The following is a 26,439-nucleotide window of genomic DNA, read 5'->3' as shown; positions in this document are numbered from 1 at the left end:
TTTCTGCATTAAAACTGCTCCCACACCACGCTCGGACGCATCTGTGGTTACTAGGAACGGTTTGTCAAAGTCTGGGGCCCTTAGTACAGGGTCAGACATGAGGGTCGCTTTTAGCTTGTTAAAGGCCTTCTGACACTTTTCGGTCCACTGAACAGCATTTGGCTGTTTGTTTTTGGTTAGGTCTGTCAGTGGGGCGGCGATTTGGCTGTAGTGCGGTACAAATCGTCTGTAATAACCGGCCAAGCCTAAGAAGGATTGAACCTGTTTCTTTGACTTTGGGACAGGCCACTTTTGGATAGCATCCACTTTGGCCTGTAGGGGGCTGATAGTTCCTTGACCCACCTGGTGTCCAAGGTAAGTCACTCTGTTTAGGCCTATTTGACACTTCTTAGCCTTAACAGTTAGTCCTTTCTCCCTTATGCGCTCAAGGACTTTTTGTAGATGTTCCAGGTGGTCTGCCCAGGAATCCGAAAATATGGCCACATCGTCAAGGTAGGCGACTGCATATTCTCCTAATCCCGCTAGGAGACCATCTACAAGTCTTTGGAAGGTGGCGGGTGCATTTCGCAGCCCGAAAGGGAGTACATTAAATTCATACAGCCCGAGATGTGTGGTGAAGGCTGACCTTTCCTTGGCAGATTCATCTAGCGGTACCTGCCAGTACCCCTTGGTTAAGTCCAAGGTAGAGATGAACTGGGCCCGTCCCAGTTTCTCTAATAGTTCATCTGTGCGTGGCATTGGATAGTTGTCTGGGCGAGTTACAGCATTTAGCTTACGGTAGTCCACGCAAAAACGTATTTCCCCATCTGGTTTGGGAACTAGAACCACTGGAGATGCCCATGCACTTTCAGAGGGGCGGATTACACCCATCTGTAACATATCCCGGATCTCCCGTTCTATAGCAGTTTTAGCTTGAGGAGACACTCTGTAAGGTTGGACTCTAATTGGGCAAGCATTACCTGTGTCAATGGAGTGATATGCCCGTTCAGTCAGTCCTGGGGTGGCTGAGAACGTTGGCGCGTAGCTAGTGCACAGCTCCTGGATCTGCTGTCGCTGCATACGCCCAAGGGTCATGGAGAGGTTCACCTCTTCCACACCACCAGCACATTTCCCTTCGTAGTAGACACCTTCAGGCCACTCAGCGTCGTCTCCTCCCTGGGCTGTAAACTGACAAACCTTTAATTCTCTGGAATAAAAGGGCTTTAGAGAATTAATATGGTACACCTTAGGCTTTCGGTTGGAGGTGGGGAATGCTATGAGATAATTAACAGCTCCCAGGCGCTCCTGGACCGTGAATGGCCCTTCCCACGATGCTTCCATTTTATGGGCCTGGAGCGCCTTTAAGACCATGACCTGGTCCCCTACTTTGAAGGAACGCTCTCTGGCATGTTTATCATACCAGGCTTTTTGCTCTTTTTGAGCATCCTGTAAGTTTTCTTTAGCAAGGGCTAAAGAGGTTCGGAGGGTGTTTTGTAGGTTGGTTACAAAGTCCAGAATGTTAGTTCCTGGAGAAGGTGTAAATCCCTCCCATTGCTGCTTCACCAACTGCAATGGCCCCTTAACCTCACGGCCATATACAAGTTCAAATGGGGAAAACCCTAAACTGGGGTGTGGTACAGCTCTGCAGGCAAAGAGCAACTGCTGCAACACTAGGTCCCAATCATTGGAGTGCTCATTTACGAATTTACGTATCATGGCCCCCAAAGTTCCATTAAACTTCTCCACCATGCCATTTGTTTGATGGTGGTAAGGAGTGGCAACCAAGTGATTTACCCCATGAGCTTCCCAAAGGTTTTTCATAGTTCCTGCCAGGAAATTAGTCCCTGCATCTGTGAGGATGTCGGAGGGCCAACCTACCCTGGCAAAAATGTCTGCTAGTGCCTGGCACACACTGTTAGCCCTGGTGTTGCTTAGAGCTACTGCTTCCGGCCATCGGGTGGCAAAATCCATGAAAGTCAGTATGTACTGCTTTCCTCTGGGTGTCTTTTTCGGAAAAGGACCCAGAATATCCACAGCTACTCGCTGAAATGGAACTTCAATGATGGGGAGTGGCTGGAGAGGGGCTTTGACCTGGTCTTGGGGCTTTCCCACTCTTTGGCACACCTCACAAGACTGGACATAGGTAGAAACATCCTTGCCCATTCCCTCCCAGTGGAATGACCCCCCCAAACGGTCTTTGGTCCTGTTCACCCCAGCATGGCCACTAGGGTGATCATGGGCTAAGCTCAAGAGCTTGGCCCGGTATTTAGTTGGAACTACCAACTGTCTCTGAGGATGCCAGTCTTCCTGGTGTCCACCAGAAAGAGTTTCCTTGTATAAAAGTCCTCTTTCTACAACAAACCTGGATCGATTAGAAGAGCTGAGAGGCGGTGGGTTGCTCCGTGCCGCCGTCCAAGCTCTCTGGAGGCTTTCATCTGCTTCCTGTTCGGTCTGGAACTGTTCCCTTGATGCTGGAGACATCAGTTCCTCATTGGATTGTGGACCTAGGCTTGGTCCCTCTGGAAGTGATATAGGGGATGGAGCTGTTTCTGTTGACTGTGAACCGCTCTCCGCTGGTGCACTATGTTGGGATTCAGGCTCCGGCTGAGCCTCTTGTGTAGGGTTATCGGCTGCTACCAGTTCAGGGTCGGTGGGGCCCTCTGGTGTTGAGGTTGCAAGTACTGGATTCAGTGCTGGCAATGGGTCTGGTGTTGGTTGTTCGGCTGGTTCCGGTTCTGGGACTGGTTCTGTCTGGGTCTCTGGGACTGGATCCACTACTGCTGTTGCAGACATTGGTCTGGGGTCCGGGTCCATCACCTCTGACCGGGTCCTGATAGAAGTTTCCGGAACAGAGCTAGGCCTCACGGCTTGTTTAGCCTGGCTGCGGGTGACCGTTCCCACCCTCTTGGCCTGCTTCACATGATTGGCCAAGTCTTCCCCCAACAGCATGGGGATGGGATAATCATCATAGACTGCAAAAGTCCACGTTCCTGACCAGCCCTTGTACTGGACAGGCAACTTGGCTGTAGGCAAATCGAAAGAGTTGGACTTGAAGGGTTGAATTGTCACTTGGATCTCTGGGTTGATTAACTTAGGGTCCACTAAGGAAGCATGGATAGCTGACACTTGTGCTCCGGTGTCCCTCCACGCGGTGACCTTCTTCCCGTCCACACTCACAGTTTCCCTCCGCTCCAAGGGTATCTGGGAGGTATCTGGGCCTGTGGACCTCTGGTGTGATTCCGGTGCAATGAACTGTAATCTGTTGGGGTTCTTGGGGCAGTTGGCCTTTACATGCCCCAGCTCGTTACATTTAAAACATCGTCCAGCTGACGGGTCACTGGGGCGAGGAGGGTTGCTGGAGAACGGGGTGGTGGGACGATAAGGGGTCTGGAGGGTTCTTTGGGAGGTCCTTTGGGAGGTAGGTGGGGCTTTGGGCGGCCCCCGGTAATAGGGTGTGGTCTGGGGTTGTCCCTTCTGGTCTCCGCTCCAACTGCGACCAGTTTTCTTCTTCTCTGCCACCTCCACCCATCTGGCTCCAATCTCTCCTGCCTCGATTACAGTTTTGGGCTTCCCATCTAGGATGTATCTTTCTATTTCCTCAGGAACACCCTCTAAGAATTGTTCCATTTGCATTAGGAAGGGCAAATTTACTGGAGATTCAACACTTGCTCCGGATATCCAGGCATCCCAATGTTTCACAATGTGGTAGGCATGTCGGGTAAATGACACGTCTGGTTTCCACCTTAGGGCTCTGAACCTCCGACGAGACTGCTCGGGTGTTTTCCCCATTCTGACTCTTGCCTTGGATTTAAACAGTTCATACTTGTTCATGTGTTCTTTAGGCATTTCAGCTGCCACCTCAGCTAAGGGTCCACTGAGCTGTGGCCTCAGCTCTACCATGTATTGGTCAGTAGAGATGTTGTACCCAAGGCAGGCCCTTTCGAAGTTTTCTAGGAAGGCCTCAGTATCGTCGCCTGCCTTGTAGGTGGGGAACTTTCTGGGATGGGAAGTGGTACTTGGAGAAGGATTGCTAGGGTTTGTTGGGATATTCTGCTGAGCCTTTATCTTCTCTATCTCCTCCACATACTTCCTCTCTTTTTCCTTCTCCTCCAGTTCTTTGTCCCTTGCTTCCATAGCTCTCCTGTGAGCAGCCGCTTGGTGTTGTTCTGCCTCTTTTGCTGCCTCTTTCGCTGCCTCCCTTTCTTGTTCCTTCTCCTCCTTCTTCAGCCGCATGAGTTCTATCTGTCTTTCATGTTCCCTTTGTCTTTCCTCAGCCTGAAATCTGGCTAATTCCAGCTGTAGTCGAGCCGCGGATTTGGTCATTCTAACCTCTCTGTTTTTAACTAACTTTACACCCAAAGTTTAGAAATAAACAAACAAAACTTGGCTGTAAAATTTTGCTGTGCTGGAATAGAATACCTATTCTCTGATAGTGATTGTCAGCCTACAGAAAAAGACAATTCCCTTGTCTCTGCTCTGGGCCCAAATCAAAGCAAAAAACTTCCAACTACTTGGAAACCTGTTTACCCAGCCCAAAGAAAAAACAATTTTCCTTTTTAAACTTGTGCTCCTTGTAAAAACTCAAAATCCAAAAAAAAAACCTTGCCACTTTTGTCTCCAGGCAAATGGGTAGAACACCCCCCCTTCTATTTACTTTTAGGGAAAAAAAAACTCTGGGTTGGAAGACTGTGAATTTCCCTGCAGGAGTTAAGTACCCTGCCTCCAGGCAAAGAAAACCTGCAATTCACAAAGATAATCCCCTTTTGTCTCTGCTTGGCCACAAAGCAGAGAAAAAAACAAGCTGCTTTCAGTTGCAGCTGCTTCTGGACTTCCTTTCCAAAGGAAAGAGAAAAAAATCTCCTTTTTTAAAAATCTGTATTTCTAGTTCAAAAAAATCTCAACTGGATCTCAAAATGATTTCAGGTTAATCCCACCACTCTGCCACCATGTCAAGGTTCCTCCCCCACTCTGAACTCTAGGGTACAGATGTGGGGACCTGCATGAAAAACCTCCTAAGCTTATCTTTACCAGCTTAGGTCAAAACTTCCCCAAGGTACAAAATATTCCACCCTTTTGTCCTTGGATTGGCCGCTACCACCACCAAACAAATACTGGTTACTGGGGAAGAGCTGTTTGGACACGTCTTTCCCCCCAAAATACTTCCCAAAAACCTTGCACCCTACTTCCTGGACAAGGTTTGGTAAAAAACCTCACCAATTTGCATAGGTGACCACAGACCCAAACCCCTGGATCTGAGAACAATGAAAAAGCATTCAGTTTTCTTACAAGAAGACTTTTAATAAAAATAGAATTAGAAATAAGAAATCCCCCCTGTAAAATCAGGATGGTAAATACCTTACAGGGTAATTAGATTCAAAACATAGAGAACCCCTCTAGGCAAAAACCTTAAGTTACAAAAAAGATACACAGACAGAAATAGTTATTCTATTCAGCACAATTCTTTTCTCAGCCATTTAAAGAAATCATAATCTAACACATACCTAGCTAGATTACTTACTAAAAGTTCTAAGGCTTCATTCCTGGTCTATCCCCGGCAAAGACAAAATGTAGACAGACACACAAACCCTTTGTTTCTCTCCCTCCTACCAGCTTTTGAAAGTATCTTGTCTCCTCATTGGTCATTTTGGTCAGGTGCCAGCGAGGTTACCTTTAGCTTCTTAACCCTTTACAGGTGAGAGGAGATTTCCTCTGGCCAGGAGGGATTTTAAAGGGGTTTACCCTTCCCTTTCTATTTATGACAATCCCCAAAAGCCCGAATGGTCACTTTTGGCTAGTGCTCATGTGAACTGCAGCTCTGCATCAAGCTGCCAGGCTCATTCTTCATCAAAGGGATCAAAACCCCTCAACTACTGAATCAGGCAGAACAGTCAAGTCTTCCTCCACCTAGTCATCATTGGAAAGAAGTAGGGAGAGCATCTCCCCCACTGTGAGCATAGGCTTAGGTCACCCTTGCCAGTGACCAGCAAAATTAGACACAAAACACATCTCTGTCTCTTATGCCCTTCAGCCAAAAGATGGCTCACAGCCCACATCAGGATCCTCTGATACCATAGCACCACTGGATGGTCAATGCCTGTGACCATGGTGCACACTTCCCCTAGTACCAACTCCTTGGTACTAATAACCTCAGCTAGTGTCCAAATGAACATTTTGAATTATCAGATGTTTCTGTCAAAATACAACTATATGTCTTGGGACAAGATATCACACTGCATCGAGCAGTTTCCTCAGGAACATAGGGAGAACCTAAAGTCTCTAGTGTCTGAAAGAGAGTTAGTGGCCCAAACATCTCTGCAGGCTACTGTAGATGTCTCTGATACAGTGCCACATATGATAGCCACTTCCATTGTGATACACAGGGCTTCACAATTCAATCTTCTGGAATACCTAAAGAGGTCCAAATGATAATCAGAACATGGGGTCCTGGAAATTATGAGCAAGGGGTATTCTATCCAATTCCAGGCCCTTCCTTTCCCCAGCCTTCTTCAGGGACCCTCTCACGAGATACTGTTAAAATAGGAGGTCAATTCCCTTCTGCAGTTCAGAGCATTGGAGTACATGGAATGCCGAGGCAAGGAGTTCTACCCCCATCACTTTTTAATCCCAAATTAAAAGGGAAGCTGGTGTCCTACTCTAGACCTGAGACATCTGAACAGATTCATCTTTCATTTCAAGTTCAGGATGGTCATCTGGCCTCAATTATCCCCTCATTACATCTTCATGACTGGTTTTTGGCTCTCAAGCTTCAGGGCACTTATTCTCAGCTGTCTGTACACGCAGAACACAGAAAATATTTAAGATTCATAGTGGGAGACTCGTTATGAATACAGGGTGCTGGTCTTTGGGCTCTTCATGGCACTGAGAGTATTCTCTAAGTTCCTCATCACAGCCCGCTTAAAACAACACAGCATTCAGGAAGACCCATGCCTGGATGAGTGGCTGATCTTAGGAAAATTTCCCTAGCTGTTGACCAACTGAGTTTGTGTGATCTTTGGATTCTTCACCACAATGGGATTCAAGATAAAAATAAAAACAAACAAACAAAAAAAAACCCCACAACACACTTTTGCCAACCCAAAGTTTAGAATAGGAACTGTGTTAGATTTGAGGTCAGCAAGAGTTTATCTACTGCAGGTGAGGAACCAGACTATAGTGAACCTCATCAATCAGCAGGCTCACCCAGAGATGTCTGCAAGAGCATGCCTCAGGCAGCCTTTGAGTCACATGGCCTCCTGCATCTACATCACTCAGCATGCCAGAGTTCAACCACCTGCAAGGGTGGTTGAAATCCATATACTTACCCAGCAAGCACCAGATGGACATGAAGATGAAGGTCCTGCGAGAAGTCCTCTCCTCATCAGGTTAGTGTAAAGACCTGCTTCACATGTCCAATGGAGCATCCTTTTCTGCACCTCTGTCTACCAAGATATTGGTGATGGATGCCTCCACATTTAAATGGGAGCTCATCTGGAACGCCTTCAGACACAAGGCCTCTGGTCCTCCCAGAAAACTCATATTCACATAAATATCCTGGCACTCAGAGCCATATATCTGGCATGCACAGCATTTCTACTCTTGCTTCAGGGATCCAGCTGATAATGGGGAACACCCACAGCCATACATTATGTCAACAGACAGGGATGATTATGATCATCTCTGCTCCCTCACACTGTCCGTAACCTTTTCAGATAGGGTTAAGGGTCCAGCCATTTCCACTCAGTTTGTCTAAATGGGTATCTAACTGTATTAGATCCTATGATTAGATCGCTAGATTAGATCCACCCATGTGAGCTAGAACTCATTCAATTTCCAAGACTCACCCTCCTTCCTTGTTTATACAGACTCCAACAACAACAGGATTCCATGCGGGCAAAAGAGCTGAGGAATAGCTGAATCTGCTTTAGCCTTTTATGCCCTTGGTGAGGATGCGAGGATATCCAGGGCTCAAGGGCACCCCCCAGTGGACACTGCTAGCCAAAAATAATCCGATTTCACATTCATGTGGCGCTTGCATATCAGAAGTGAATCTGTCTGGACAACACCTCTCAAAGAACCACAGTTATTGTAAGGTAAGTAACTGCTCTTATGATATCAATATAGGCTTCTCAAATTACTCCCATGAAACACAGGAACACACTTTTCCAATGGGACTGGAAGTGAATAACGATGCTATAAGGGTGTACACATTGATCTGTGGAAATACAAGCAAACTTAATTATGATGCAAGAGTCTTACTTGACTAGACCTGCAGTATGTCCACGTGAAACCGCCTTCTCATACTGCTTTTTGGCAGCTTCTTTCTCTTTTATATTTCCAAGATAGGTGATGCCATCAATTGTCCTGCAGATGAAACAAAAAACTGTGTGAAAATAAATGTATCTATGAATGCTTCATTTATTTTTGATGTATATTTTTCAGGCAAACCTTTTGGTTTGACAGTTTGTTTACAATAGGTTCTTAGTACCAGATTTGTACAGAACCCCAAGTAAAGTGCTTGACAAATTATCACCCTAATACATTTGTATGAGCTGTATTTAAAGCAGTTTATTTACTAGGCTCTTAATTTTAATAGCATGTTTTTCTTTTTAAACAAACTCCTCTGCTTCCAGGCAAACCTCTTATGCTAGCTGCAAACCTTATGTTGGTTGCAGCAAAGCAAACATATGTTTCTAGGAGGGAAAAAAAGAAAAGAAAAAAATAAAATTAATTATTTAACTTCCGTTAACATCTTCAAATATCCAATGTTTTGACACTCATTGACTGAAATACTTCAAGTGTGAAGCCTTTAGTTTTAGTTTTAATGATGCAGGTCTAGAGGTGCTCTTCTAGTACACATATCTAGGATCAGATAGGTGTTAAATTGGCTGTACTTTGCACAAACATAAGCCCCGAAAGGTATATTTGTTCTTCTAGGAATTTCCCAGTGAAGTTTTTATCAAGGAGGGACATTAGTCATTTTCATAAAATTTAAATTCATTCTAAATTGTATATTAAATAAAAATAAGCCAGAATAAAACAAACATTTTTGGAGCAGACAGAATTTCTGAGACTGGGGCTTAGCACTGTAAATGGCATGACACAGCTCTAACTATAATGAGGCAAGGTAGCTATAAAACACTAGCCCCCACCTTACTCCTGGTGCGCACATTTTTGCTATGGTATTTGTAATACCTCTGACAAAGAGTTTGAAATAGCACGAAAAGAAAGCCAGTGCTAATCAGTTTGGTCCATGTTTTCAGTGCTTCTTTTTTATTTAAACATTCATGCTAGGGCTGTCAAGCAATTAAAAAAATTAATTGCAATTAATCGCCCTGTTAAACAATAATAGAATACCATTTATTTAAATATTTTTGGATGTTCTCTAGATTTTCAAATATATTGATTTCAGTTACAACACAGAATACAAAGTGTACAGTGTTCACTTTATATTTATTTTTGATTACAAGTATTTGCACTGTAAAAAACAACAAAAGAAATTGTATTTTTCAATTCACCTAATACAAGTACTGTAGTACAATCTCGTTATCACAAAAGTTGAACTTACAAATATAGAATTATGTACAAAAACTTCATTCAAAAATAAAACAATGTAAAATTGTAGAGCCTGCAAGTCCACTCAGTCCTACTTCTTGTTCAGCCAATCACTCAGACAAACAAGTTTGTTCACATTTGCAGGAGATAATGCTGCCCGCTTCTTGTTTACAATGTCACCTGAAATTGAGAACAGGCATTCTCATGGCACGGTTACATGCCAGATGCGCTAAAGATTCATATGTCCCTTCATGCTTCAACCACCTTTCTAGGAGACATGTATCCATGCTGATGACGCGTTCTGCTTGATAACAATCCAAAGCAGTGTGGACTGACGCATGTTCATTTTCATTATCTGAGTCAGATGACACCAGCAGAAGGTTGATTTTCTTTTTTGGTCGTTCAGGTTCTGTAGTTTCTGCATTAGAGTGTTGCTCTTTTAAGACTTCTGAAAGCTTGCGCCACGCCTCGTCACTCTCAGATTTTGGAAGGCACTTCAGATTCTTAAACCTTGGGTTGAGTGTTGCAGCTATCTTTAGAAATCTCACACTGGTACCTTCTTTGCGTTTTGTCAAATCTGCAGTGAAAATGTTCTTAAAATGAACAACACGTGCTGGGTCATCATCTGAGATGATTATAACATGAAATATATGGTAGGATGCGGGTAAAACAGAGCAGGGGACATACAATTCTCCCCCAAGGAGTTCAGTCACAAATGTAATTAATGTATTTTTTTTTTAACGAGCATCATCAGCATGGAAGCGTGTCCTCTGGAATGGTGGTTGAAGCATCAAGGAGCATACGAATGTTTAGCATACCTGGCACGTAAATACCTTGCAATGTCAGCTACAAAAGTGCCTTGCAAATGCCTGTTCTCACTTTCTGGTGACTTTGTAAATAAGAGGGCAGCATTATCTCCTGTAAATATAAACAAACTTGTTTGTCTTAGCGATTGGCTGAACAAGAAGTGGGACTGAGTGGACTTGTGGGTGCTGACGTTTTACATTGAGTGCAGTTATATAACAAAAATAATCTACATTTGTAAATTGCAATTTCATTGTAAAGAGATTGCACTACTGTACTTGTATGAGGTGAATTGAAAAATACTATTTCTTTTGTTTATCATTTTGACAGTACAAATATTTGTAATAAAAAATAATATACACTTGGATTTCAATTCCAAACACAGAATACAATATATATGAAAATGTAGAAAAACATCAAAATATTTAATAAATTTCAATTGGTATTCTCAAAAAGAAAAGGAGGATTTGTGGCACCTTAGAGACTAACCAATTTATTTGAGCATGAGCTTTCGTGAGCTACAGCTCACTTCATCGGATGCATACTGTGGAAATTGCAGAAGACATTATATACACAGACACCATGAAACAATACCTCCTCCCACCCCACTCTCCTGCTGGTAATAGCTTATCTAAAGTGATCATCAAGTTGGGCCATTTCCAGCACAAATCCAGGTTTTCTCACCCTCCGCCCCCCCACAGACAAACTCACTCTCTTGCTGGTAATAGCCCATCAAAGGTGACCACTGTCTTCACAATGTGTATGATAATCAAGGTGGGCCATTTCCTGCAGAAATCCAGGTTCTCTCACCCCCTCACCCCCCTCCAAAAACCACACACACAAACTCACTCTCCTGCTGGTAATAGCCTATCCAAAGTGACCACTCTCCTTACAACCTGCATGAAAATCAAAGTGGGCCATTTCCAGCACAAATCCAGGTTTTCTCACTCCCCCACCCCCATACACACACAAACTCACTCTCCTGCTGGTAATAGCTCATCCGAAGTGACCACTCCCCCTACAATGTGCATGATAATCAAGGTGGGCCATTTCCAGCACAAATCTAGGTTTTCTCACCCCCCCCACACACACACAAACTCACTCTCCTGCTGGCAATAGCTCATCCAAACTGACCACTCTCCCCACACTGTGCATGACAATCAAGGTGGGCCACTTCCAGCATAAATCCAAGTTTAACCAGAACGTCTTGGGGGGGGGGGAGGGGGGGTGGAAAAAACAAGGGGAAATAGGCTACCTTGCATAATGACTTAGCCACTCCCAGTCTCTATTTAAGCCTAAATTAGTAGTATCCAATTTGCAAATGAATTCCAATTCAGCAGTTTCTCGCTGGACTCTGGATTTGAAGTTTTTTTGTTGTAAGATAGCGACCTTCATGTCTCTGATTGCGTGACCAGAGAGATTGAAGTGTTCTCCGACTGGTTTATGAATGTTATAATTCTTGACATCTGATTTGTGTCCATTTATTCTTTTACGTAGAGACTGTCCAGTTTGACCAATGTACATGGCAGAGGGGCATTGCTGGCACATGATGGCATATATCACATTGGTGGATGTGCAGGTGAACGAGCCTCTGATAGTGTGGCTGATGTTATTAGGCCCTGTGATGGTGTCCCCTGAATAGATATGTGGGCACAGTTGGCAACGGGCTTTGTTGCAAGGATAGGTTCCTGGGTTAGTGGTTCTGTTGTGTGGTATGTGGTTGTTGGTGAGTATTCGCTTCAGGTTGGGGGGTTGTCTGTAGGCAAGGACTGGCCTGTCTCCCAAGATTTGTGAGAGCGTTGGGTCATCCTTCAGGATAGGTTGTAGATCCTTAATAATGCGTTGGAGGGGTTTTAGTTGGGGGCTGAAGGTGACGGCTAGTGGCGTTCTGTTATTTTCTTTGTTAGGCCTGTCCTGTAGTAGGTGACTTCTGGGAACTCTTCTGGCTCTATCAATCTGTTTCTTCACTTCCGCAGGTGGGTATTGTAGTTGTAAGAATGCTTGATAGAGATCTTGTAGGTGTTTGTCTCTGTCTGAGGGATTGGAGCAAATGCGGTTGTATCGCAGAGCTTGGCTGTAGACGATGGATCGTGTGGTGTGGTCAGGGTGAATGCTGGAGGCATGTAGGTAGGAATAGCAGTCAGTAGGTTTCCGGTATAGGGTGGTGTTTATGTGACCATTGTTTATTAGCACTGTAGTGTCCAGGAAGTGGATCTCTTGTGTGGTCTGGACCAGGCTGAGGTTGATGGTGGGGTGGAAATTGTTGAAATCATGGTGGAATTCCTCAAGGGCTTCTTTTCCATGGGTCCAGATGATGAAGATGTCATCAATATAGCGCAAGTAGAGTAGGGGCGTTAGGGGACGAGAGCTGAGGAAGCGTTGTTCTAAATCAGCCATAAAAATGTTGGCATACTGTGGGGCCATGCGGGTACCCATAGCAGTGCCGCTGATCTGAAGGTATACATTGTCCCCAAATGTAAAATAGTTATGGGTAAGGACAAAGTCACAAAGTTCAGCTACCAGTTTAGCCGTGACATTTTCGGGGATAGTGTTCTTGACGGCTTGTAGTCCATCTTTGTGTGGAATGTTGGTGTAGAGGGCTTCTACATCCATTGTGGCCAGGATGGTGTTATCAGGAAGATCACCGATGGATTGTAGTTTCCTCAGGAAGTCAGTGGTGTCTCGAAGGTAGCTGGGAGTGCTGGTAGCGTAGGGCCTGAGGAGGGAGTCTACATAGCCAGACAATCCTGCTGTCAGGGTGCCAATGCCTGAGATGATGGGGCGCCCAGGATTTCCAGGTTTATGGATCTTGGGTAGTAGATAGAATATCCCAGGTCGGGGTTCCAGGGGTGTGTCTGTGCGGATTTGATCTTGTGCTTTTTCAGGAAGTTTCTTGAGCAAATGCTGTAGTTGCTTTTGGTAACTCTCAGTGGGATCATAGGGTAATGGCTTGTAGAAAGTGGTGTTGGAGAGCTGCCGAGCAGCCTCTTGTTCATATTCCGACCTATTCATGATGACAACAGCACCTCCTTTGTCAGCCTTTTTGATTATGATGTCAGAGTTGTTTCTGAGGCTGTGGATGGCATTGTGTTCCGCACGGCTGAGGTTATGGGGCAAGTGATGCTGCTTTTATTGTTTAACAGTTCGATTAAAACTGCAAATAATTGTGATTAATTTTTTTGAGTTAATCGCTTGAGTTAACTGTGATTGACAGTTCTAACTCATTCTTATCTTTTTTACATTTTACTGTGCCATGTTTAAATGAGAAGGCGAGTTAAATGTAAATTGTGTCACTGTGCAGGTGAAAAAAATACAGCAAGTTGGAGACTAGGGTTGCCAACTGTCTAATCACACAAACTCAAACACCCTTGCCCCGGCCTTGCCCTGCCCTGTCCCACCCCTTCCCCGATGCCCTGCCCTGCCCCTTCCCTGAAGCCCCATCCCTGCCCTGCCCCTTCTCCGGGGCCCTGCTCCACTCACTCCATCTCTCCTCCCTATGTCGCTTGTTCTCCCCTATCCTCACTCCCTTTTACCAGGCTGGGGAAGGGGGTTGGAGTGTGGGAGGTGGTGCAGGGTCTGGGCTGGGGCCAAGAGCTTTGGAACGTGGGAGGGGGCTCTGGGCTGAGCCTGGGGCGGGGATTGGATTGCAGGAAGGGGTGTGGGGTGCAGGGTCTGGGAGGAATTTGGGCTGCAAGAGGGAGCTCCAGGCTGGGGTAGGGGTTGGGGTGCAGGAGAGGGTGAGGGGTGTGGGCTCTGGCCGGAAAGTGCTTACCTCGGGCAGCTCCCGGGTGGTGGTGGAGTGGGTCTAAGGCAGGCTCCCTGCCTGCCCTGGCCCCGCGCCGCTCTTGGAAGATGCCGGCACGTCCCTGCAGGGTGGTGGAGGGGAGGGCAGGGAGCTACACAAGCTGCCTGCTCCCACAAGTGCTGCCGCCGCAGCTCCCATTGGCCGCAGTTCCCGGCCAATGGGAACTGCAGATTCGGCTCTCGGGGCGGGGGCAGTGCGTGGAGACCTCTGTACACCCCCAGGAGCCACAGGGACGTGCCAGCAGCTTCCGGAAGTGGCGTTGGGCCAGCGCAGTAGGAAGACTGCCTTAGCCCCGCTGCACTGCCGGACTTTTAGTGCCTAAAATCTTCCAGTCTGGCTTTAGTAGCCTATGGGAGATAGGGCCTGATTCCAGGAGACTCCTGGTGAGACAAGCGAGCAGCAAACTACTTACATGCTGAAATTGGTAATGAAGGCCGTCTTGGGGAGCTCCACCTCAAACAACACTTCCTTAGACACACTGGCACGATTGACAGCTCGACTGGTGATGACATTGTGGGCAAATCGAGACGTCACTTTGCTATCAATTTTCATGCTGTAGATATCTATGCCACTGAAGATCTGAAGAATGAAGGAGAAACCCCAGTTACAGTGTGTGGCGGTTCAATGACAAGACAGAACACAGCTTTAAGCAAGCAAACAGGCTGGTCTGCTAACAGACTGGACTGGACCTGTCAGCTTTCCACCCTCTCCTTTATTCTTTCTCTCCCCCCGCGCATTACATTCTCCAACAGATAAAAGGAATACACTGGCTTCGTTTAACATTCTTATTTACCAATTTCTATCTACCGCATTCCTTGCTCTCGGGCCTTGAGCCCAGTCCTGGGAGGCTTCCCACGGTTCATGTCATCTGGGCGAGATTCCAAGGTTCATGCCCTTGAGAGGAGCTGTGTGTGCACAGCTCCAGCACAACACTCCGGGTGTGCCCTGAATGTTGCCAAGCGCATGAACCCTGTATGAATCCCACAACAGTGAAAAATACATGCCAATTATTCTAACTACATTCTACAGAATCATGCGACAATGGTAATCACAGAAAGAGTAGCTGTCTTCCAATACAGGGCAAGGAACTTTATTAAAATGAGGAAAGCTAAGTTACCCCTAAAGCTACTCTGTCTCTATTTAATATATTGTGTAATGGGGAGAGAGATAGGTGGACAGAAGCCCTGGTGCTTGATGAGTTAAAGCTCTGCCTACATTACAACAGCAACAATTTCTTTGTAAGACACTCCTCTAACATTGTAACAAAAAAACATGGTTGGGTTGTGTCCACAAAGTAGCTTTTTTCTCCTCACAACGCAACCATGTTTGTGTGACTGCATTAACCAGACTGTTTAGCCATGTTCGGACAAGCACATTCCGGAAAATTCTGGGCAGCTTGCCCATAGTACTGCAGCAAGAGATAGAATGCATGGGTGACATGCACAGAAAACCGCACCAGCAACACACCGGGCAATGGGCTCTGGGATGGTCTCCCCCACAGAGTGCTCAGAGGGAGGAGGCTGGATCAAACTGGCTACACAAACATGCTGGAGCTGAGGGTGCTGCTGCGCCCCCTGGCTTGAAGTGGTTTCCATCATATACAGGGTTTACAGTTTGGTTCTTGGCACCCTCACTATAAAAATCATTTCGGCACTCCTGTAGACAAGTATGGGTAGGAGGTCCTGTCTGCATAGCAAAATTCCCCCAAATGCTAAAGAGTTACAGGAAAATAACCATGTGATACCCTAGTCTGCTGGGAAGGGGAGAAACACTGTTAGCAGCCATCATTACTGACTGCATACTAACTGTGTTTTATGTGTACGCAGATCTCAATTAGAGCCCACCAAGTCAATAAGTTAATAAGGACTCCACATCATAACAGGGTCAGATATGCATTATAACTTACTTACAGACTTCCAAATGAACCAAAGTCATTTCTGATAAAGGTATTTAAATCCATAATAAGAGCATGAGAAGTAACACCAGCTTTCACCCCAAAAGGCCTTAAACTCACCCTCTTGGGTCATGAGAGCACTTACCACATCATTGGTGCTTCGTTTCTGTAAATTAAAATAAAAAGAAATTAATATAAATTTCCCACAGCTATACTTATCTTGGCCACAGAGTTGAAGTAGTGGAGGAAAAGTCACTCCCCAGCCAGTTCCTGCATTTATTTCTAACTGCTTAAGTATATAGCTACTCTTCAGTAGAACTTCACAACTCATTTTTGTTTGCTGGGTTTTGTGGTTTTGAATGATCTAAAACTCAAAAGTCCTACAGAAAGTGGAAACTCGGTCAAATTACAAAGGATGAATATAAACAAATAACACAAGTACGCAGGGACAAAATTAGAAAGGCCAAGGCACAAAACGAGATCAAACTAGCTAGGGACATAAAGGGTAACAAGAAAACATTCTACAGGTACATTAGAAGCAAGAGGAAGACCAAGGACAGGGTAGGCCCATTACTCAATGAGGGGGGAAAGACAAAAACAGAAAATGTGGAAATGGCAGAGGTGCTTAATGACTTCGTTTCGGTTTTCACCAAGAAGGTTGGTGGCGATTGGACGTCTAACATAGTGAATGCCAGTGAAAATGAGGTAGGATCAAAGTCTAAAATAGGGAAAGAACAAGTCAAAAATTACTTAGACAAGTTAGATGTCTTCAAATCACCAGGGCCTGATGAAATGCATCCTAGAATACTCAGGAGCTGACTGAGGAGATATATGAGCCATTAGCAATTATCTTTGAAAAGTCATGGAAGATGGGAGACATGCTGGAAGACTGGAAAAGGGCAAATATAGTGCCCATCTATAAAAAGGGAAATAAGGACAACCCGGGGAATTACAGACCAGTCAGCTTAACTTCTGTACCCGGAAAGATAATGGAGCAAATAATTAAGCAATCAATTTGAAAACACCTAGAAGCTAATAAGGTGATAAATAACAGTCAGCATGGATTTGTCAAGAACAAATCATGTCAAACCAACCTGATAGCTTTCTTTGATAGGGTAACAAGCCTTGTGGATAGGGGGAAGCTATAGATGTAGAAAATCTTGACTTAAGTAAGGCTTTTGATACAGTCTCACATGACCTTCTCATAAATAAACTAGGGAAATACAACCTAGATGGAACCACTATAAGGTGGGTGCATAACTGGTTGGAAAATCATTCCCAGAGAGTAGTTATCAGTGGTTCACAGTCATGCTGGGAGGGCATAATGAGTGGGGTCCGGCAGGGATCGGTTCTGGGTCCGGTTCTGTTCAATAGCTTCATCAATAATTTAGATAATGGCATAAAGAGTACACTTAAAGTTTGTGGATGATACCAAGCTGAGAGGGGTTGCAAGGGCTTTGGAGGATAGGATTAAAATTCAAAATGATCTGGACAAACTGGAGAAATGGTCTGAAGTAAATAGGATGAAATTCAATAAGGACAAATGCAAAGTACTCCACTTAGGAAGGAATAATCAGTTGCATACATACAAAATGGGAAATGACTGCCTAGGAAGGAGTACTGCAGAAAGGGATGTGGGGGTCATAGTGAATCACAAGCTCAATATAAGTCAACAGTGTAACATTGTTGCAAAAGAAAAACAGCAAACATCATTCTGGGATGTATTAGCAGGAGTATTGTAAGCAAGACACGAGAAGTAATTCTTCCGCTCTTCTCTGCGCGGATTAGGCCTCAACTGGAGTATTGTGTCCAGTTCTGGGCACCACATTTCAGGAAAGATGTGGACAAATTAGAGAAAGTCCAGAGAAGAGGAACAAAAATGATTAAAGGTCTAGAAAACATGACCTATGAGGGAAGATTGAAAAAAACTGGGTTTGTTTAGTCTGGAGAAGAGAAGACTGAAAGGGAACATAACAGTTTTCAAGTAACATAAAAGGTTGTTACAAGGAGGAGGGAGAAAAATTGTTGTTCTTAACCTCTGAGGATAGGACAAGAAGCAATGGGCTTATATTGCAGCATGGGCGGTTTAGGTTGGACATTAGGAAAAACTTCCTAACTGTCAGACTGGCTAAGCACCGGAATAAATTGCCTAGGGAGGTTATGGAATCTCCATTACTGGGGATTTTTAAGCAGAGTGCCATTAAAAATCCTGCCCTCCCATGCCTGCTCTTCTCCGCCCCTCCCCACCGCAGGGGCAGGGTGAAGAAGCTTGGTCCTGCCAGCTGCTGCTGCTGCTGCAGGGCAGGCAAGGTCCTCCCCCCCCGCCCCTTGCTGGGTTCCTGCCCCTCCTCCTCTCCCTCCCTGCCTCCAATCAGCTGATGGCCCTTGCGAGGGATGGGGAGAAGCAGAGCCGCAGTGTGCTCGCTGCTCTAGGGAGGAAGCGGAGAAGAGGTGGGGACGGGGCGGTGGGGACGGGGGGTGGAATCAGGGCATATTCCCTCCAGCCCCCTGCCATGAGCCGCTCTGGGCAGGGGGCTGGGAGCACCCCCACAACCCTAGCCCACACCCCCAGCCCTCTGCCCTGACCCCTGCACCCCCTCACACCCCAGCCTCCTGCCCTGACCCCTGCACACACCCCCCGACCCCAGCCTTGACTCCAGCACCCCCAACACAGACCCAGCCCCCCAATGCCCTGACTCCTGCACCCTCCTCACACGCCCCCAGCCCCCTGCCCTGACTCCTGCACCCCCCACACATACCCATCCCCCCCACACCCCATGCCCTGACTCTTGCACCCCCCACATTCTCACCCCCACCCTGAGCACCAAACGGGAGCTCCTGCATGCCCCCCCACCACATTCTTACCTGCACCCCTTGCACCAAATGTGAGCTGCCCAGGTAAGCACTCCACACCCAAACCTCCTGCCCCAACCTTAAGCACCCCCCCTCATTCTAGCTCCTGGCCAGACCCTACACCCCAACCTGCTCCTTCACTCCCAGCCCTGTGCTCAGTGCAGAGAAAGAGAGAAAGGAAGAGAATGGCTAGAACCAGGGAGAAGGTAGATACCCACTCTATGTGAGCAGGGCTGGGATCCCAGACCCGCAGTGGGCTGAGCAGGGCCGGCAGCCGGGACCCTGGCTGCCGGGAGCTGGCGGATGGAACCCCAGACTGGCAATGGGCTGAGTGGCAGCGGGCTGAGCCGTTCAGCCCACTGCCGGTCTGGGGTCCTGGCCGCCAGCCCCGCTCAGCCCACTGCTGGTCTGGGGTTCTGGCTGCCGGCCCCTTGCCAGCTGGGGTCCCGGCTGCAGGCCCTGCTCAACTTGCTGCCGGCCTAGCTGAATGGAACCCCAGGCTGGCAACGGGCTGAGCGGGCCAGCGGCTTAAGATCAGCATTTTAATTTAATTTTAAATGAAGCTTCTTAAACATTTTGAAAACCTTGTTTACTTTACATAGACAATAGTTTAGTTATATAATATAGAGACTTACAGAGACAGAGACCTTCTTAACAACGTTAAAATGTATTTCTGGGAAGTGAAACTTTAAATTGAAGTGAATAAATGAAGACTCGGCACACCACTTCTGAAAGGTTGCTGACTCCTGGTCTAGATAATACTTAGTCCTGCCTTGAGTGCAGGGGACAGGACTAGATGACCTCTTGAGGTCCCTTCCAGTTCTATGATTCTATGGTTACTTCTTGCAAGCTAACCTCAGTGCCTTTCCAGCCCCAAATTCACTCACAAATCATCCCAATGCAGATACCATCCCTCTCATTGGACCTTCACAGAGAATGTGTTAGCTTCACTCCCTTTACAGAGACAGAAAAACACTCCAACTTGGTAGCTTTCTAGAAGCACACACTTTACTGCACGTACATACCACTGATTATTTATAATGAAAGCAAAATAAGTTTATTAACAAAGCAATCATGGATTAAGCAATGCCAAGTAAAAAAGATAAAGGTAGAGATGGTTACAGGCAAAAAAGTGAAAACACAGCTAAAGGACTAAAACTTAATCTAGCAAGATACAGTTTATGTTCAAAATGGTTTTTTTTACCCACATCTCCTTTCCAGCTTTTTCTGGCCAGGACCCATCACTGAGATCTAATTGCTTGGTTCCTTTGACTCCTAAGGTAAAGGATAAAGATGAAGTCTCTCTCTCTCTCTTCCTTATATTTTCAAAGGGATATAAGTCAGGAAGGCCTCCTGGGGATTTGGTTTCCTATGTCTTTCTGAGGTGCAGGAGCCATGTTAATTCTGTCCTCAAATTCAGGAGCAGGTTTAGCACAATGGCTTTGTTTACTGCTAATATGTAAATTGAAGTAAACCCACATTCCTTTGTCTAGGACAGACCTGTTTATCACCTTTACCTAGGCTAAAAGAAAAGGAGGTCTTGTGGCACCTTAGAGACTAACAAATTTATTTGAGCATAAGCTTTCGTGAGCTACAGCTCACTTCATCGGATGCATTCAGTGGCTGTCTGGTCTTCAACATGTTCCAGTAATATACTAGGGAGGGATTTCATAACTTCACATATAATGTTAATACAGGTTTCAGAGTAACAGCCGTGTTAGTCTGTATTCACAAAAAGAAAAGGAGTACTTGTGGCACCTTAGAGACTAACCAATTTATTTGAGCATGAGCTTTCGTGAGCTACAGCTCACTTCATCGGATGCATCCGATGAAGTGAGCTGTAGCTCACGAAAGCTCATGCTCAAATAAATTGGTTAGTCTCTAAGGTGCCACAAGTACTCCTTTTCTTTTAATGTTAATACATGCATTTTACAATGATCTTAATAATCACTTCCATAACACCTTTCACCTGAGGCTCTCCAATCATTTTTATAAATATTATATAAAGCACATGTTTCATCCCAGTGGTGTTTGAAATACAGGATATATTAAAAATATCCTTCACATTCCACTGGAATATCATGTACAGTTCTGGACACACATGTTCAAGAAAGATGAATTCAAATTGAACCAGGTGCAGAGAAGGGCTACTAGGATGATCGGGAGAATAGAAAGCCTATCTTACGATAGAAGACTAAAAGAACTTGGCTTGTTTAGCCTAGCAAAAAGAAGGCTGAAAGGAAATAAGATTGCTCTTTATAAATACATTGGGGGGGGGGGGGCATGGGAGAGGTGGTAAACACCAAAGAGGGAGAAAAACTAATTAAGTTATAGGAAAATGTTGGTACAACAAATGGGTATAATCTAGCCATGAATAAATATAGGCTGGAACTTAGAAGGTGCTACTAAACATCAGAGAAGTGTGGTTCTGGAACAGGGAGTAAAGGGGGAAAATCTAATTAATTTTAAAATAGAGCTTGATATAAATTTGAGTGGGATTGTATGACAAGGTTGCCTGTAGGGACAGGCAGCTGGGCTTCCAAGCTTTGGGGGTTCCCTTTCAGTCCCATGTCTTTTGTTCCTAAATTTCATGCTTGGTATGTCAGCAGTTCATTTGCATGAGTCAGGAAGGAAGATGTTCACCCCCAATGTACTTTTTCTCCTTCCTTTCTCTGAAACATCATAGGTGGCCATGGCTGAAGATAGGACACCAAATGGGGTGGGTTGGTGCTTTGAGGCTGTGCAGAAAAATATGTCTGAAGCTCGGCTGGTGGGTCTTGCTCACAGACTCAGAGTGTTGCTGATCACCTTTTTGGGGTCAGGAAAGATTTTCCCACCCAAGTGCAGGATTGGCAGGGACCTTGGGTTTGTTTGGGGGGTATTGTTTTTGGCCTCCTGCAGTATGGGGTGCAGGTTGCTTGCTAGGATTATCTGGGTATAGCTCATTAAATCAATTGCCTGCTATTGCAGGGGCTTTGGGTATTGGTGCACCACAAATCATTCCTATTTTCTGCCCACAGTAATTTAGTCTCCTGAGGGCTGTAATACTTTAGTCTAATCCAGATTATTGGGCTCAAAACAGGGATAACTGGGTGGGGTTTAGTGGCCTGCGGTGTGCAGGAGGTCAGACTAGGTGGTTGCTTCTTGAACTCTGACACTCACAGTAATTTTCATACAGCATAAATCTTTCTTTGGGAATATACATCATCAACTGCAGTAGTTCCATCCCACATAAAAACAATTGACCCAACTTTAAAATAACCATTACCTACCTTGATGATGTTCCTGAATTGTGCTACCACAAATTCAGCATTTGTAGTAGCTGCAATAGATGTCAACAAAACATAAAACAAGACGATATCCATACTGGAAAACTAAAGATCCAGCTCAGAAAAAGCTAATACCCCACCTTAGTAACCTCATGGTAGGTTTGACGTTTACATTTAGTTAAATAGGAAACCAGCACGTTCAAATAAACAATGGCCGGAAAAAGTTGTTTACCCAAAGTGACTGCCCTGCTCCCTAAGTGGGGGAAGGGATATATCACTTGAAGGGCGGGGGTGAGAGAGATGCTGCAGCAGATGCAGAAGTGGTCAGAGTGTGGGAGAAGCCGGTTTTCCCCAGGCTAGGCGGAGCAGCAGCAGAGACCAGAGGACTCTGCCAGTTGGCATGGCACCACATAGGGTGAGAGGGGGAAATGGAGGGGAAAATCCCCCCAAGCCCCAGTCTGGAGATGGAGAGGCAGGAGAGTAGCTGCAGAAAGGGTGGGGGGGTTAGTTAGCAAGATAGCTCAGCACCAGATCCGATCACCAAGTACTGTATAGGGACAGTGTGCTGGAACAATCTGTACAGTGGGGGAGCTGAGAGCCATTGAATCAAACTGTAGACCCTGTATATCATGGAAACCAGTTCAAGCCAGGGGGTGCAACAGCACCCCCAGCACCCCTAGTTCCAGCACCTATGAGAGGGAGACGAGGGAGAGGAGGGAACATAGACCCCCTCCCCCATGTAGCAATTGGGCTGTGGGACGAGGCAGAGGGGTTTCACGTTTTTCCAGCTGCTGGCAGCACTGGGACGGTGGGTTAGCAACCCCACAACTGGTGTCAACAATCTCCAATTGCCCATCAGCCATTATGTTTGTCAGTAGACTAAACAGTTACCCAGGTCCTTGCAGCAGCTTCTTAGTCTGACGGTTTCTTTGGCGGGGTCATTGCGAACCAATGGCCTGAGGGAGGATACATGTCGTCCCATCACAGTTAACATGCTTAAGGCGCTGGTGCAGGTGCTGGGAAACAGATGTCATAGGGGACAGGAGGTGGCCTGGTTCAGGGCAGCATTTCTAAAAGCATTTTTTGGCCCTTTTAGGATCAGCGAGCTAATACCTGAGTCCTGTAGGGACGCTAATGGAAGGGCTTTGGAACTGTGAGATGTACACTGGTGGGGCAAGCAGTGATACAAAACTTGCAAAAAGTCCAAGACTGATCAAGGAGGCCGAGGTGACTTCATTATCCTAGGGGAGCGTGGTGAGCCTGGGGTCTTCCCCATGGAGGCTTTGAGGGCATGCATGGTGATACAACTGGAGAGGGATGGATCCCTCTTCATGCATGGTGACGGAAGTACCCTCACAACATACCAGTTTGTTAAGGTGTTGAGATGGGGCCTGATGAGGTTGGGGCTGCCAGCCCAGGAATTTGGTTTCAACTCATTCAGGGATCCAGGTGGCAACAGCAGCAGCACAGCTGGGTATGGGGGGTGAGGCAATTGGGCATTGGCATTCGGAAATCTACAGAATGTGAGATCACAGGTGGGAGTCGGTGCTAATTTGTTGTATTTTCATTCCAAAGGTGGGAGAAGGGGCCATGCAAATGATGGTATGGGTCTGCGGGCACAGTATTGTTTATTTGGCACATAGGCGGACATCCAAATTGCCCGAGGGTTCGCAGCTGGGGCTCAGTGAAGCAATCCTGAGTTGGCATGGAAAGGGGGACATGCTATGGGACCAGCTGATGCCACTGCTGTACATCAACAGGCACCTGATATAATTGTGGTGCATCTTAGGGAAAATGATTTGGGAATGTGCAAAGAGATGGACTTAATGCTCAGAGCTAAGAGAGACTTGAGGCAGATCCTGGAACTTTTTCCAGGAGTAAAAATTGTATGGTCAGACACATTGCAATGAATGGTCTGGAGAGGAGCTGTGAAGTCCCTCCTCTCTGCCCCCAGTGGACAAGGCTAGGAGACATGTGAATAGGGAGGAGACCAAATTCATGGGAGTCATAGGAGGGTCAGTAATTTTGCATTCTGACCGAGCAAATAGGGCACCAGAGTTATTTCGAGAGGATGGTGTTCACATGTCAGACTTGGATGCAGTCACATTTTTGGCAGACATTAAAGGAGGCATTAGGAGTTGTCTGGGAACTCTGTTGGGTTGGAGAGGAGGCAGTCAAGCTAATTGCTGGCATCTCCTTGTGGCTGATGTCCAGCACAGGTATTCCCTAGGAAACTGATACAGTGCCCAGATAAATGGCTTGGAAAAGGACTTAAGGTGGTGGTTGTGAAAGAAGCAGAACAGGGGTGTTTAGAGCACAGCAGGCAGCCAACTCCTCTTTTCTTGATAGCCCACCTTAATCCTCCTTTGAGAGGGGGATGGTAAGGTCCCAGCAGCAGGTTGGCTGGGGCCCAGGATGGAAAAAGCAGAAGCCCCATGGTAGATATTGAAATGATCATGGCACTGTACACTTACCTGCGAGGTAATCCCAGACATCTAATAAAGTTGCAGCCTGATTAAACCACATCCTGTCATTCTTTTAGTATAGCCGGACAATGAGGAGGTCATGATTATGTTTTCATGGGACTATAGTTGTAGGGTTACTTTACTCTTTTCCATTATTAGGGTTGTTCTAATGGAGGCGCAGAACATATTTATTCTCTCATACCCGTTTTTGATTTGATCAGAAATTGGCATTGTTTCATCAGTGGTGAAGAATGAGGCACGGCCTAGTAAGCAGTTCTTTATTAAACGTTGTGTGTTACCTGTGATCCAGACTCCTGCTGTACTGGGGCTGTTATCTTCTCCCATGGGCATCCCCCAGGCTTCTGTCATGAACACCTGATGCTAATGCACTGTGCTCAGCTAGAATCCTGACCCAACTGTTACAGTAGTACTCCGCATGCTGCATCTTACCTGTTTTACAAACAATTTTAACAGCTGATTAACATCCAACCCATCATACCTTCCAGACACTGGAAGTTTCTGGCTAGCCTGGCTAAAGTTATTATTTATCATGTACACAGGTAGAAATGTGGTCCTTAAGAGAGGTGGCCAGAAGTGGACGGCATGTACTTCAGCCTCATTCTATAATCGGAGGGGGGTCTAAGCAGCCTCTAAAGTCTCTTCCATGACCCCTTTCTTTGTTGGCATCTAGATCTGCTTGGTGCCTATATTTCCGGTATGTTATCTGGCTTTCTATGAGTGCTTCTTGCTCCTTTGTCCTTGCAGCTGTCTCGTTATCTCTTATTCCTTGACCTGGGTGCCACTGCACAGTGCTCCTTTCATCTGCTTTTCCAGTGTCTAATAGATCCACAGAGGAGCATCTAGTACCCTAGACAGCAAGCCAAAGAACTGATACCGGGTACTTTGCGGTATCAAGTGTATATGATCTATAGTATCTCCATCTCGGTCACAGTAATTCCATGGTAGCACCATTTCTTTATAAGGCCAGGTTGAGTGGTTGGTTATCAGATAATTGGTTAGAATGCTCAACTTGGATAAGAGATCTGTACTACTACTGATAAAGACTGCAATTTAATAGTAATTTTTACTGGATGTTTTGGCAGAGCTCAGTAGTGAGTCAGCTTCATTTTTTACCACTGGAAACAAAGGACAGGAAGTTTGATAGTTTCCCCTATTTCTTAGGGGGAATTTGGCCCATTGGAAAAGGTGGTGTGTCGCAGGGTGCACTGGCATAGCTGTAGGAGGAGACCATGCGCAGCACCATGTCCACGCTGTGCCAAGTTAAAGCAAGCACTTTGTCCTTTGGTTTCTTGAGGGTGAGACAAGTGCAGTGCATGCTAATTCTGCCATAGTTTTAAAAACTTCTAAAGCAAAAACGCCCCACAATTTCCATTTGGTAGGTTTTATCTTCAATTTAAAAAGGCATCAAACTCCCTGTAAATGTACCTAACCATTTGTACAAAGCTGTACTGTATGTGGGAGTGGAAATTCCTTCTTAACCCTTCAGGCAGTCGTATGCCAGGAAGTATAATTATCATACTCAGTGGTGTTTCTAGCTGGCAATAGTATTCTTAATTGTTAACCATTCCAGTTCTTTTTTAAAAATCCCGCTATAAAATTTGGCTGCGTGGAGCAGTGAATTCCACCGGTTGACTATAAACAGCATGAAGTACTACAGTACTACTTTGTATTTGTTTTCAGTTAATTGTTTTAGTTTCACCTGGTGACTCTTTGGTTTCATATTATAAGTGAGGATAAAAAGAGAAAATGATAAAGAGGTTCATGTGTGTGGAAGTTTCTCTAAAATCATATGTATTC

General features: G+C 45.7%; 1 protein-coding gene across 1 annotated transcript in view; it reads right to left on the bottom strand.

The window, feature by feature from the left end:
• LOC141990707 (inter-alpha-trypsin inhibitor heavy chain H3-like) overlaps nt 1-22,303 on the bottom strand; it is a 62,552-nt gene extending 40,249 nt beyond the window's left edge. Inside the window, exons 1-4 of the mRNA XM_074958236.1 lie at nt 22,160-22,303; nt 16,180-16,200; nt 14,553-14,719; nt 8,236-8,340 (exon numbers count right to left, since the gene is read on the bottom strand). Coding sequence (XP_074814337.1) covers nt 8,236-8,340; nt 14,553-14,719; nt 16,180-16,200; nt 22,160-22,252 — 386 coding nt within the window. The 5' untranslated portion in view covers nt 22,253-22,303. The remainder of the gene's footprint in view (nt 1-8,235; nt 8,341-14,552; nt 14,720-16,179; nt 16,201-22,159) is intronic.
• Nucleotides 22,304-26,439: the final 4,136 nt, after the last annotated feature.

Source organism: Natator depressus, chromosome 7 (assembly GCF_965152275.1).
Source record: "Natator depressus isolate rNatDep1 chromosome 7, rNatDep2.hap1, whole genome shotgun sequence".
NCBI lineage: Eukaryota > Metazoa > Chordata > Testudines > Cheloniidae > Natator > Natator depressus.
This window is presented reverse-complemented; position numbering and strand designations above follow the sequence as displayed.